Source organism: Balaenoptera physalus (assembly GCF_965194825.1).
Source record: "Balaenoptera physalus genome assembly, chromosome: 17".
NCBI classification, from domain to species: domain Eukaryota; kingdom Metazoa; phylum Chordata; class Mammalia; order Artiodactyla; family Balaenopteridae; genus Balaenoptera; species Balaenoptera physalus.
The window spans coordinates 49,337,221-49,350,698 of NC_138895.1; the positions used below are offsets into that span (position 1 = coordinate 49,337,221).

At 36.1% G+C, this 13,478-nt stretch overlaps 1 protein-coding gene across 2 annotated transcripts in view; it reads right to left on the minus strand.

Moving 5' to 3' along the window:
- Positions 1-13,478, minus strand: part of RGS22 (regulator of G protein signaling 22) — a 182,870-nt gene that overhangs the window by 31,618 nt on the left and 137,774 nt on the right. The window contains exons 22-23 of one of the 2 annotated variants that reach the window (XM_082432681.1): positions 11,294-11,473; positions 6,984-7,142 (exon numbers count right to left, since the gene is read on the minus strand). In XM_082432681.1, the coding sequence (XP_082288807.1) occupies positions 6,984-7,142; positions 11,294-11,473 (339 nt within the window). The remainder of the gene's footprint in view (positions 1-6,983; positions 7,143-11,293; positions 11,474-13,478) is intronic. The other variant, XM_082432682.1, reaches the window with a different exon arrangement.

Sequence of the window (13,478 nt, forward strand, 5' to 3'; positions counted from 1 at the left end):
CATGAATTATTCTAGGACATATCTCCTGATATTTGTGTCCATGAATTATTCAAGTAGATTTGATAAGTTGAAGGCTAAGTGCATCTTTTAATTTACTGGATAAAGTCAAATTGTTTTCTAAAGTGACTATCAATGTACACTCCCATCCACAGTGTGTAAGAGTTCTGACTGCTCCCTATTACTGGTGGTTGATGAAAATATAAGACATTTCAAAATGAGCAGGAAATGGCAGGTTATATGCATATAAAACCATTACAAGAATAAAACAGAAAATGAGAACTCCAATATTTTAGCTGATGACACTACTCTCCAAGAAATCTAATCATGAATCAGAGGAAAACTCTAACACAGGAGCCCAAAGTGGATAAAATATCCCTACACAAACATTTTCATATATGAAATACTCCAAATCATAAATGCAGAAACTCAGAACACCGAATAGCCAAAGCAATCTTTTTTTTTGTACTTTATTTATTTTTAATATATTTATTATTTTTGGCTGAGTTGGGTCTTCATTGCTGTGCGCAGGCTTTCTCTACTTGCAGCGAGTGGTGGCTACTCTTCGTTGCGGTGCATGGGCTTCTCATTGCAGTGTCTTCTCTTGTTGCGGAGCACGGGCTCTAGGCATGTGGGCTTTCAGTAGTTGTGGCTCGTGGGCTTCAGTAGTTGTGGCTCGTGGGCTCTAGAGTGCAGGCTCAGTAGTTGTGGCACACAGGCTTAGCTGCTCTGTGGCATGTGGGATCTTCCCGGACCAGAGCTCAAACCCGTGTCCCCTGCATTGGCAGGCGGATTCTTAACAACCACGCCAGCAGGGAAGCCCCCAAAGCAATCTTGAGAAAGAAAAATGGAGCTGGAGGAATCAGGCTCCCTAACTTCAGGCTATACTACAAAGCTACAGTAATCAAGACAGTATGGTACTGGCACAAAAACAGAAATACAGATCAACAGAACAGGATAGAAAGCCCAGAGATAAACCCATGCACATATGGTCACCTTATCTTTGATAAAGGAGGCAAGAATATACAATGGAGAAAAGACAGCCTCTTCAATAAGTGGTGCTGGGAAAACTGGACAGTTTCATGTGAAAGAATGAAATTAGAACACTCTCTAACACCACACACAAAAATAAACTCAAAATGGATGAAAGACCTAAATGTAAGGCCAGACACTATAAAACTCTTAGAGGAAAACATAGGCAGAACATTCTATGACATAAATCAGAGCAAGATCCTTTTTGATCCACCTCCTAGAGAAATGGAAATAAAACCAAAAATAAACAAATGGGACCTAATGAAACTTAAAAGCTTTTGCACAGCAAAGGAAACCATAAACAGGATGAAAAGACAACCCTCAGAATGGGAGAAAATATTTGCAAATGAAGCAACTGACAAAAGATTAGTCTCTAAAATTTACAAGCAGCTTATGCAGCTCAATATCAAAAAAACCAAACAACCCAATCCAAAAATGGGCAGAAGACCTAAATAGACATTTCTTCAAAGAAGATAATACAGATTGCCAACAAACACATGAAAGGATGTTCAACATCACTAATCATTAGAGAAATGCAAATCAAAACTACAATGAGGTATCACCTCACACGGGTCAGAATGGCCATCATCAAAAAATCTACAAATAATAAATGATGGAGAGGGTGTGGAGAAAAGGGAACCCTCTTGCACTGTTGGTGGGAATGTAAATTGATACAGCCACTATGGAGAACAGTATGGAGGTTCCTTAGAAAACTAAAAATAGAACTACCATACGACGCAGCAATCCCACTACTGGGCATATACCCTGAGAAAACCATAATTCAAAGAGTCATGTACCACAGTGTTCATTGCAGCTCTATTTACAATAGCTAGGACATGGAAGCAACCTAAGTGTCGATCGACAGATGAATGGATAAAGAAGATGTGGCACATATATACAATGGAATATTACTCAGCCATAAAAAGAAACGAAATTGAGTTACTTGTAGTTAGGTGGATGGACCTAGAGTCTGTCATACAGAGTGAAGTAAGTCAGAAAGAGAAAAACAAATACCATATGCTAAACATATATATGGAATCTAATTAAAGAAAAAAAAGGGTTCTGAAGGACCTAGGGGCAGGACAGGAATAAAGATGCAGAAGTAGAGAATGGACTTGAGGACACTGGGAGGGGGAAGGGTAAGCTGGGATGAAGTAAGAGAGTGGCATTGACATATATACACTACCAAATGTAAAACAGATAGCTAGTGGGAAGCAGCCACAGAGCACAGGGAGATCAGCTCGGTGTTTTGTGACCACCTAGAGGGGTGGGATAGGGAGGGTGGGAGAGAGTCACAAGAGGGAGGCGGTATGGGAATATATGTTTATGTATAGCTGATTCGCTTTGTTATAAAGCAGAAATTAACACACCATTGTAAAGCAATATACTCCAATAAAGATGTTAAAAAAAAAGAAACTCAGAACAGAAACATAAAGAAATTTTAAAAGGCAGTGTAAAATGACAGTTTACTGAGCTTAAAAAAGACTGTAAAAAATAAAAATCTCTCAGAAACGAAGCTATAAGGTACCCAAGGGTTCACGAATATCGATCATAAAGAAAGTGTATATATACATATATACACACATATATATAATATGAATATAAATTCACCTCTTCCAAAGTTGGCAAAAGATATAAACATACAGACTCAAGAACTTGAGTAACGCTCAAACAGAATCAACCCCAAGAAATCTGCACAAGACACATCATAATCAAAATTCTGAAAACTAAAGACAAAGAAAAGAATCTTGAAAGCAGTAAGTGAGAAACAATACCTTACTTACAGGAAAAAAAGAAAGAAGAAAATAATAAATCTTGGAACATCAAAAAGGAAGAAAAATAGCAAGAGCAAAAGTAAGGGTAAATACAGTAGACTTTTCACCTTGAGTTTCCTGATTTATGTTTGATGGTTGAAGCAAAAATTATACAATTGTCTGATGTGGTTCTCAATATATGTTGAGAAATATTTAGGATAATTATAAACAGGTGAGGGGAAAGAGACTTAAAGGGAGGTAGTTTCTAGACTCAAACTGGTAAAATGTCAACACCAATAGACTGCAATAAGTTATGCATGTATAATGTGATATCTAAAGCAACCACTGAAACATCCAAACAGAGATACAGCAAAATGAAATTCTAAGAAATGTTCAAGTAAATCCACAGGAATGCGAGACAAAGGAAACAGAAAAAAAGAAACAGGGAACAAATAAAACAAAAAATAAAATGGCAGATTTAAGAACTAACATATCAATAATTACATTAAAGATACACAGACTAAATACACCAATTAATAAACAGAGATTCGTAGAGTAGACTAAAAACAAAAATCAAACACCACCACGACCCAACTATATGCTGTTTACAGGAAACTTAATTAAAATATAATGATGTAGGCAGTAAAGTAAAGGAATGGAAAAATATACCATGTGAAAATCAAGAGAGCAAGATGGTTCTGTAGCTTGGGAGAAGTTTGGCAGTTCCTCAAAAGGAGCCATCAATTCAATTTCTAGGTCCCAAGAAAAATTAAAACATGTCTATACTTAAGGTTGTACAGAATGTTCATAGCAGCATTATTAATAATAGCCAAAAAGTACATTAACTGATGAATGGATAAGCAAGCTGTAGTACAGCCATATAGTGTAATATTAGTCGGCCATAAGAAGAATAAAGTAGTGAAACATGCTACAAAATGGATGAACCTTGAAAATATCATGCTAAGTGAAAGAAGCCAGCCATAAAAGACCACATGCTATATGATTTAATTTACATGAAATGTCCAGATATAGAAAGTAGATTAGTGGCTTCCAGAGGCTGAGAGGGAAGGAGTAAAGGGGAGTGACTGCTAATGGGTACAGAGTTTCTTTTTGAGGTGATGAAAATGTTCTAAAATTAAGTAGTAGTGATGGTTGCACAACTCTGTAAATATACTAAAACCACAAAATTGTACACTTTAGCAGCGTGAATTTTATGGTATGTGAATTAAATTTCAATAAAGCTATTATTAAATAAAAGCACTCAAATAAAAGAATAAGAAGAAGGAGGAGAAGGAGGAGAAGAAGGCAAGAGTGACTACATTAGCATTTTATTGTAATAGTCCAAAACAGGAACCAACTCAAATGTCCTCTAATGAGTGAATGGTTAAAATGTGGTACAATGTACCACAGAGCACTACTCAGCAATTAAAGAGGATGAACTATGGATATACACAACAATGTGGATGGATCTCAAGGGTATTTATGTAGAGTGAAAACTGCCAGTCTCAAAGAGTCACATATTGTATGATTCTATTTATATAACATTCTCAAAACGACAAAATTTTCTAAATGGGGAACAGATTCATGGCTAACAGACATTATAATGGGTAATTGGATGGATATGACTTATAGTCACGAGGGACATCTTTGTGGTGCATCTTGAATATAGTGTTGGTTACTTGAATCTACACATGTGACAAAATGGCATAGAACTATACACACACCTTGTATCAATATCAATTTCCTGATTTTACTATTGTATATAGTTAATGTAAGGTATAGCCACTGGGGTAAACTGGGTGATGGGTACATGGGACTTCTCTACTATCTTTGCAACTTCCTGTGAATGTTAATTATTTCAAAATAAAAATTTTTCTAAAATATAATTTGGAATTTGAAATTTAAAAATATAATAGCAATAGCATTATTTTGAACATGAAATACTTTGGAATAAATTTCACAAAATATACTCAAGACCTGTCATTGAAAATGACAAATCATTGATGAGAGAAATGAAAGAATAAATAAACAGAGATAAACTGTGTTCATGGAGTAGAAGACACAGTATTGTTATGACATCAATTCTCAAACTGACCTATAGGTTCATTACAATCCTGATCAAAATATCCGAACAGTTAACATGTGAAAAGTTGTTCCACCTTACTAATAATTAGGTGAACGTAAATAAATGCATCAGCATGATGACATACCACTTGTCATCAACAGACTGACAAAAATTTCAAAGTCTGAACAAACCAAATGGGGAGAAGTAGGAATACAGATTGACACACGCTCATACTCTCTTACTCAGCCATTCCAAAAACATTTTTATACATGTGAATATGAAGACGTTTACAGGAATGTTGTCTGCAGTGCTGTTTGTAATGGTAAAAATTGAAAAAAATCCAACAATAAAGAAATAGTTAGGGACTTCCCTGGTGGTGCAGTGGTTAAGAATCCTCCTGCCAATGCCGGGGACACGGGTTCGATCCCTGGTCCAGTAAGATCCCACATGCCGCGGAGCAACTAAGTCTGTGTGCCACAACTACTGAGCCTGCGTTCGAGAGCCCGCGAGCCACAACTACTGAAGTCCTCGCGCCTAGAGCCCGTGCTCGGCAACAAGAGAAGCCACCGCAATGAGAAGCCCGTGCACAGCAAGGAAGAGTAGCCCCCACTCACCACAACTAGAGAAAGGCCGTATGCAGCAATGAAGACCCAACGCAGCCAAAACTTAAAAAAAAAAAAAAAAGAAAGTTAAATAAAAATAGTATATTTATTCATATGATGGAAATGCAGCAATTAAACTGATTAAATGAGATCTAAGTAGAGTAGTGTGGGTAGAATTAAAAGACAAAATTGAATTTAAAATGCAAGATGTAGAAAGCACAATATGTGCTATGGAATGAACTGTGTCTCCCCAAATTCATATGTTGATGTCCTAACTTCCACTGTGTCTGTATCATGAGATAGGGTCTTTAAGAGGTACTTAAGGTTAAATGAGGTCATAAGGGTAGGGTCCTAATCCAAAGGAATTGTGGCTTTATAAGAAGAGGAAGAGAGAGAGAACTCTTTTTCTCCCCAACTTGTGAGGACACAACAAGAAGGTGGCCATTTTCAAGCCAGGAGGAGAGGTCTCACCAAGAATCGTATTAGCTGGCACCTTGATCTGGGACTTCTAGTCTCCAGAACTATGAGGAAATTAATTTCTGTTGTTTAAGCCATCCAGTCTCTGATATTTTGCTATGGTAGCCTGAGAAGACTAATAAAATATGGTACCATTACGTAAGTTAAAATACATACAAAATAGTCCTCTGGATTGTTTATGAATCCATATACCCATATAAAACACTATCTTAAAAAGGATCTGGGAGAACATACCCCAAACTTAATGGTTGCTCTTGGAGATGGGGAGGGTAATAGAACTCAGGGCTGGAGTTAAGAGAGTTTACTGTTCTGCAGTATTTCACTTCTTAAGGAAAAATGAAAAGCAAATGAGGAAAATGTTAACTGTTTATTTTGACCTGTGCAAATATGGGTGTTATAATTATATTACTTTTATATCTTTAGATTATCTTTTAAATTTCTTTTAAAAAACAGAATAGGGATAAACTTACAAATAAGATGAAATACATTACTTGTTATCCCTTTTCAAGTCAAGGAAAATAGGTAAATATAAAGATAGAGGAATTGATAAATGAATGGACAGACTAAAAGACAAATAGGCAGGCTGGACAATTTATGACTTATATTTGTAAATTTCACAGTCAATATATCATTCTCTAATTTTAATATTGAAAATGCTGCTCCCAGTACATAATATTTTTTCATTCATTCATTCATTCCCATATTTATTTGGTAAACAATAATTTATAATTGAGCATGTGCTGGATAGTGGTAGAAGTGTTTTTAATAAGACAGATGGTATAATTGAGGATCTCAGTCCAGTGAGAAAGACAGATGCAAAAACTTATTCACAAGACGATATAAAGTGTTCTCCAAGAGAGGTACATAGAAGAGATGACATTTGAGATAAATTTTTTAAAATTCAAAAACAAGTCTGAAACCTCTGAATGAAGGCTTTAAAAATCACTAAAATCTGTATTCTATAACTTCTCTGTATTTTTGCTCAGCCCAAATTCTTCTACATGTATCACATAACTTATAAAAGTCTGATTAAACCCAAAATGATTCTTGTCTCACCTTTGCAAATTTTTCGTCTTCTGTGACTACCAATTTTTTTTTCTGCTTACTATATTCTTGTCTTCTCTCCAAAACACTCATAATTTTTTCATCAGTTAAGTTCTTCCTAAACTCACAAAACTGAGGCCAAAATTTAAACAGAACTCCAAAAATTGTCATCTGTATATAAAACAAAGTATGTCTCAGATTACAGTTTTATACAAATGTACCAATTTAAACTCTAATTCACCATAATAATGGATTAACTATTCTATTCTTTAATATACAGCATGTTTCCTCCAACTTATTGTCTCCAGACATCTTGGTATAGTTTAGTTCAGCACATGCTTATCATCAATGTTTTTTTACTACCAATGAGAAGTCTTTCTTTTAAAAAAAACATACTCTTAAATACAGTTAAAAGTCACTTTATGCTTTATGTTTCCCTATCCAGTTGATTGTATTAATAAAGAATCCATTAGGTCTTTTAAAATAAGAAATTTATGTTTTCTTTGAAAACATATACCAGTTGATCTGCCATACACTCTGCTGTTTTATGCAAGTATTCCAAATATTCAGTTCATCAAGGGGAACTCCTCTCCGGTCCCCTTTCCTTTCTTTTAGAGAAAGGAAATACCATTTTGCCTCTGGAAAAGCTCTTAAACAAAGCTGCAGATCTAAGAATAAATCTTGAGTAACTTTTAAATGATATAATCTCTCTTTTATGTGAGAGCAAGAAAAGTAACATTTAAAAAGCAGAGTGGTATCCTGCACAAATGCTTTCTTAGGACACTCTACATTAAGTGATTAATTGTGATATTTATAGAGATAAGAATTGTTGCTCAAATTCCCATGCCAAGTTTTTCCATTAGTTCCAGAGGCATACATTACTTCCAAGAAGGTAGGACTTGCCACATCAGATCAAGTCCAACGTTTTGTTGCTGGGAATGGCCTATACCTAATGCCCTGGAGAAAAATGAACTATCCCATTAGGCTCTAAGCCAACTCTTCAGGGGGAAAGTGGAATTTTTAAAAAGTAAATGCTGCAGTGATCAACAGCGTCCTGAATTGATATATTTCATGACTCCTCGTTTCTGTACATGAGTATCATTAGTAAAACTATTTACTCCCTTTACAATACTATCTTGTCATTGAATGCTATAGCCTCTTGGGATTGTGAACACAAAAGCTAAACATACTTTATTTGATGAAGTGCAGGCTTTTAAAAAATTTTCATTTACATTTATCTGTCATGCATTTAATTAAGTAATCCCCTTCTCCAAAGTTAAACGATCATGGTAGTTTTTATATGCACTTTTTAAACTTAAATACTCCTCCTCCACCTCTATTTACCAACTATTGACCCTACTTCTCAGTTACCCCTCCAAAACCTAAGTCATTCCCAGCTCTCAAATATATTTATTTTCATCTAGAAGGCTTTCCAGTAAAAGTCACCCTATTAGGACACAATTTTTCAAGGTAGACATAAAATTGCTCTATTTCTAGAAGTTGCAATTAAGGTTAATAACATACATGTTATTCATGAAAATTGTCCTATACCTCCAAAACCTTAAAAGATAACCAAACTGTGGGTAAGTAAATGTTTTAATAAATACAGAGCTACTTTGCTCACTGCCAGCAGATGGGCAATGCTCTAGTATGAGTGAGAAGGGCCAGTGAAAATATGGCTGGGTGATGAAAACTTTCAAGCTATTAGGAATGCAGGTGGGGGACAGGCAGACGCTATAGTGCAGGGGTCCCCAATCCCTGGGCCACGGACAGGACTGCACAGCAGGAGGTGAGCGGTGGGTGAGCCAGGAAAGCTTCATCTGTATTTACAGCCGTTCCCCATCATTCACAGTACTGCTTGAGCTCCGCCTACTGTCAGATCAGCTGCGTCATTAGATTCTCAAAGGAGCGTGAACCTTACTGTGAACTGCACATGTGAGGGATCTAGGTTGCGTGCTCTTTATGAGAATCTAATGCCTGATGATCTGAGGTGAAGCTTAGGCGGTGATGCTAGCACCGGGGAGCGGCTGCAAATACAGATTATCATTAGCAGAGAGGTTAGACTGCACAGAGACCATAAGAAATCAACTGCTTGCAGATTCATATCGAAACCCTATCAGTGAGTGGTAAGTGAAAACAAGCTCAGGTCTCCCACTGATTCTGCACTATAGTGAGTTGTATAATTATTTCATTATATATTACAATGTAATAATAATAGAAATAAATTGCACAATAAATGTAATGCGCTTGAATCATCCCAAAACCATCCACCCACACTCCCGACCCCAGTCCGTCGAAAAACTGTCTTCCACGAAACCGGTCCCTGGTGCCAAAAAGGTTGGGGACCACTGCTATAGTGAAATAAATACTAAAACAGGCAATTTTTATATTTACTATTCAGCCCTTTTGCTCAACTTTGCTCTCATGTCCAGTTTGATCTATTCCTGTCATGATCCATCTATTCTCACATCATTCATTCATATGTTCAAAAATGTTACTGAGTGTCTATTCTATGCCAGGCACTCAGGCCGCAAAGGCAAATAAGAAACATTCCCTACGCTCAAAGACCTTACAGTCCGATGGGAAAGTGAGGCATGAGAATAGCCATTTTCAGTTCTGTGTGATAAGTGTTCTGACAGGGACAAATACAAGATATCATAGAAGCATAAGAGAGAGAAGATGATACTGTAAAAAGCTCTGGAAGCAAGAAAGTAAGCCCTCTTTATGGAAGTACAAATATTTCAGTAAGACTGGGAGACAGATGGCAGGGAGTGGGAAGACATGTGGTTAGAGAAATATGTCGTAAGGAGCTTGGTCTTCATTCTGAAGACAATGGGGAGTAATTGAAATTGAAAGCAGAGCAATGACATGATCAAATATACATTTTGAAAAGATGGATCTGTCTGCAGTGAGTTAAATGGTTTTGAGAGAGCCTAGAGGCAGGGAATTCTGGTAATCAATGTGAGACATTGCAGATGTGAACTGAGGTAGCGGCATGGAGTTGGAGAAAAGTAGATAGAATAACAGATAAGAAGGAGACAAATGGATACATATAAGTGACTGAAGATCCCCAAAGGTAAGGAATGAAGGATAGGGAAGACATGAAGATGGCAACCAGATCTCTGGCTTGTATACCTGGGTAGGAGATATGCCATTCTCTGAGCTTCCTTACAGAAAACAGAAACAATAGATTTGGTGAGGTGAGGCCCCTAAATATTCTCTTGTGTTCTGATACTCCAAAGTCCATATTTAAGATATGTTTGGGACTTTGATTTGGGAAATCAGGTAGGAGGCATAAACTAGAGGACTCCAATAAAGTTCACTGGCTGTAATCCCTGGACAGTGCAGTGGAACCAACCTACGTAAGCAGCTCCAGACATTCACCATCAGACTTGAGGCTAGATGGTCTCCTGGCTATCAGGAGACCTAGGCTAGGCTAAGTGATCTTTTCATTAACAGATGCTACAATTCTGACACCATGTTTTTTCTATTTCTCTCTAGCACATCCTCAATCATTCTTCTTTATTTTTACCTATTTCAATGCATAATTGGATGGTGAGTCTACTTTCAGTTCCTTTTAGGACTTAGAACACAGCTGGCTTGCAAATGAATATTAAGGAATAATGGTCTTTTTCCATGCTCAAGGGCAATCATACCCTAAATCTCTGTTTCATATCACTTAAATAGTGACATGGCCTTCCCTATTACCCCTATTATAATTTATTTTTCTTAATCATTTTTCAGGAACATCACTAAAAGGCTTTTCAAAATGCAAATAAATTATGTTCAGCAACTCACTGTTTTCTATTATTTGTCTTAAAAAGAAGTAACTTGAGCAGGTTAACAGCCATGGTTTTCCTTTCATGAGCTTGTGTACTTTATGTTGGTTGGGTACTTAAATCTCCTCTCACTTATTTTATGAGCTATGTGAATATTCCAACCTTTAAAAATACACAAATCTTGGGACACACATACTTTACACATTTTTGTGGTAGCAGATATTTTAAAAGGAAATATGAATGGTGGGAAAGGAAGGAGGAATTAACTGGAGTTTTATAAGTTAGAAATAAAATGATAACCATGCAAAGTCAAAGTACAGAATTTAAATAATTGTATTTGCTGTATATTATCATCAACAAAATAGTAAGTTACTAGTTTCTATGTTCTGTGGCATACACAACATTTTTTAAATTAAACAGAATAAATCCCAGGATTAGGAGGATTAGAGCTTTGCCAAATACGAATAATGCAAAAACTTTTAAAGAATATCTAGATTGTTAATCTATTTTAAAGTATGCTTACTACATGCCCTGATTTCTTACCTGTGCCTCTCTAAATACATATGGTCCCAACTCCTTTCTGTGTTCAATAATCTTCTGGGCTTGCTCTAATGGAATGTCAATTTGTAAAGCTGGTGGAATACTGGAATTAATAAAGCAGTTGATAATAGTCATGATCTTCTTGTGGATGAGGGACTCATCACAATGAGAATGGCACAAGTCCTAAACAAGGAGGAAAGATAGAACAATATATGATTAATACATTAATAGAATACTTTATAGAATGTGTCAATATGTCTGTCAGTTAATATATATATATTTTAATTTCAGATCAAGAGGTTACTGGGACATGTTCAAGACTATCTTAAAAAATCATAGCTTTTATTTCTCTTGGGTTTGAAGAACCTAAGAGATTTTTTTCTTTTTTTCTCCTAGCCTGTGTCTTCATATCTATGTATGTCTCATGGATAGCATCTAGTTCCATGTTTTTCCCACCCATTCTGTCAATCTCTGCCTTTTAAAGGAACCTAAGACTTTGATGCACATACTTTACGTAAATACGGGTTTCATTTAATCCTGATTCTTTCTTCTCCTGGCAAAGGAGCAGCTTTAGTGTCTACTTTGACTCATTTAACAAATTCATATTAAGTTCCTGCTACATGCCAGACACTGAGCTGAGCCCCAAGACACAGCACCTGTCCTTTAAAGCCTCAATATCTACTGGCATCATAAATATCAGATCAGAAATTAATGAAAAAGAAATGAAGGGAACAATAGCAAAGATCAATAAAACTAAAAGCTGGTTCTTTGAGAAGATAAACAAAATTGATAAACCATTAGCCAGACTCATTAAGAAAAAAGGGAGAAGACTCAAATCAATAGAATTAGAAATGAAAAAGGAGAAGTAACAACTGACACTGCAGAAATACAAAGGATCATGAGAGATTACTACAAGCAACTATATGCCAATAAAATGGACAACCTGGAAGAAATGGACAAATTCTTAGAAAAGCACAACCTTCCGAGACTGAACCAGGAAGAAATAGAAAATATGAACAGACCAATCACAAGCACTGAAATTGAAACTGTGATTAAAAATCTTCCAACAAACAAAAGCCCAGGACCAGATGGCTTCACAGGCGAATTCTATCACACATTTAGGAAAAGCTAACACCTATCCTTCTCAAACTCCTCCAAAATATAGCAGAGGGAGGAAAACTCCCAAACTCATTCTAGGAGGCCCCTATCACCCTGATACCAAAACTAGACAAAAGATGTCACAAAAAAAGAAAACTACAGGCCAATATCACTGATGAATATAGATGCAAAAATCCTCAACAAAATACCAGCAAACAGAACCCAACAGCACATTAAAAGGATCATACACTATGATCAAGTGGGGTTTATCCCAGGAATGCAAGGATTCTTCAATATACACAAATCAATCAATGTAATACACCGTATCAACAAATTGAAGGATAAAAACCATATGACAATCTCAATAGATGCAGAAAAAGCTTTTGACAAAATTCAACACCCATTTATGATAAAAACCCTCCAGAAAGTAGGCATAGAGGGAACCCACCTCAACATAATAAAGGCCATATATGACAAACCCACAGCCAACATTGTTCTCAATGGTGAAAAACTGAAACCATTTCCTCTAAGATCAGGAACAAGACAAGGTTGCCCACTCTCACCACTATTATTCAACACAGTTTTGGAAGTTTTAGCCACAGCAATCAGAGAAGAAAAAGAAATAAAAGGAATCCAAATCAGAAAAGAAGAAGTAAAGCTGTCATTGTTTGCAGATGACATACTATATATAGAGAATCCTAAAGATGCTACCAGAAAGCTACTAGAGCTACTCAATGAATTTGGTAAAGTAGCAGGATACAAAATTAATGCACAGAAATCTCTTGCATTCCTATACACTAATGATGAAAAATCTGAAAGAGAAATTAAGGAAACACTCCCAATTACCATTACAACAAAAAGAATAAAATAGCTGGAATAAACCTACCTAAGGAGACAAAAGACCTGCATGCACAAAACTATAAGACACTGATGAAAGAAATTAAAGACGATACAAACAGATGGAGAGATATACCATGTTCTCGGATTGGAAGAACCAACATTGTGAAAATGACCCAAAGCAATCTACAGATTCCAAAAAATCCCTATCAAACTACCAATGGCATTTTTCAAAGAACTAGAACAAAAAATT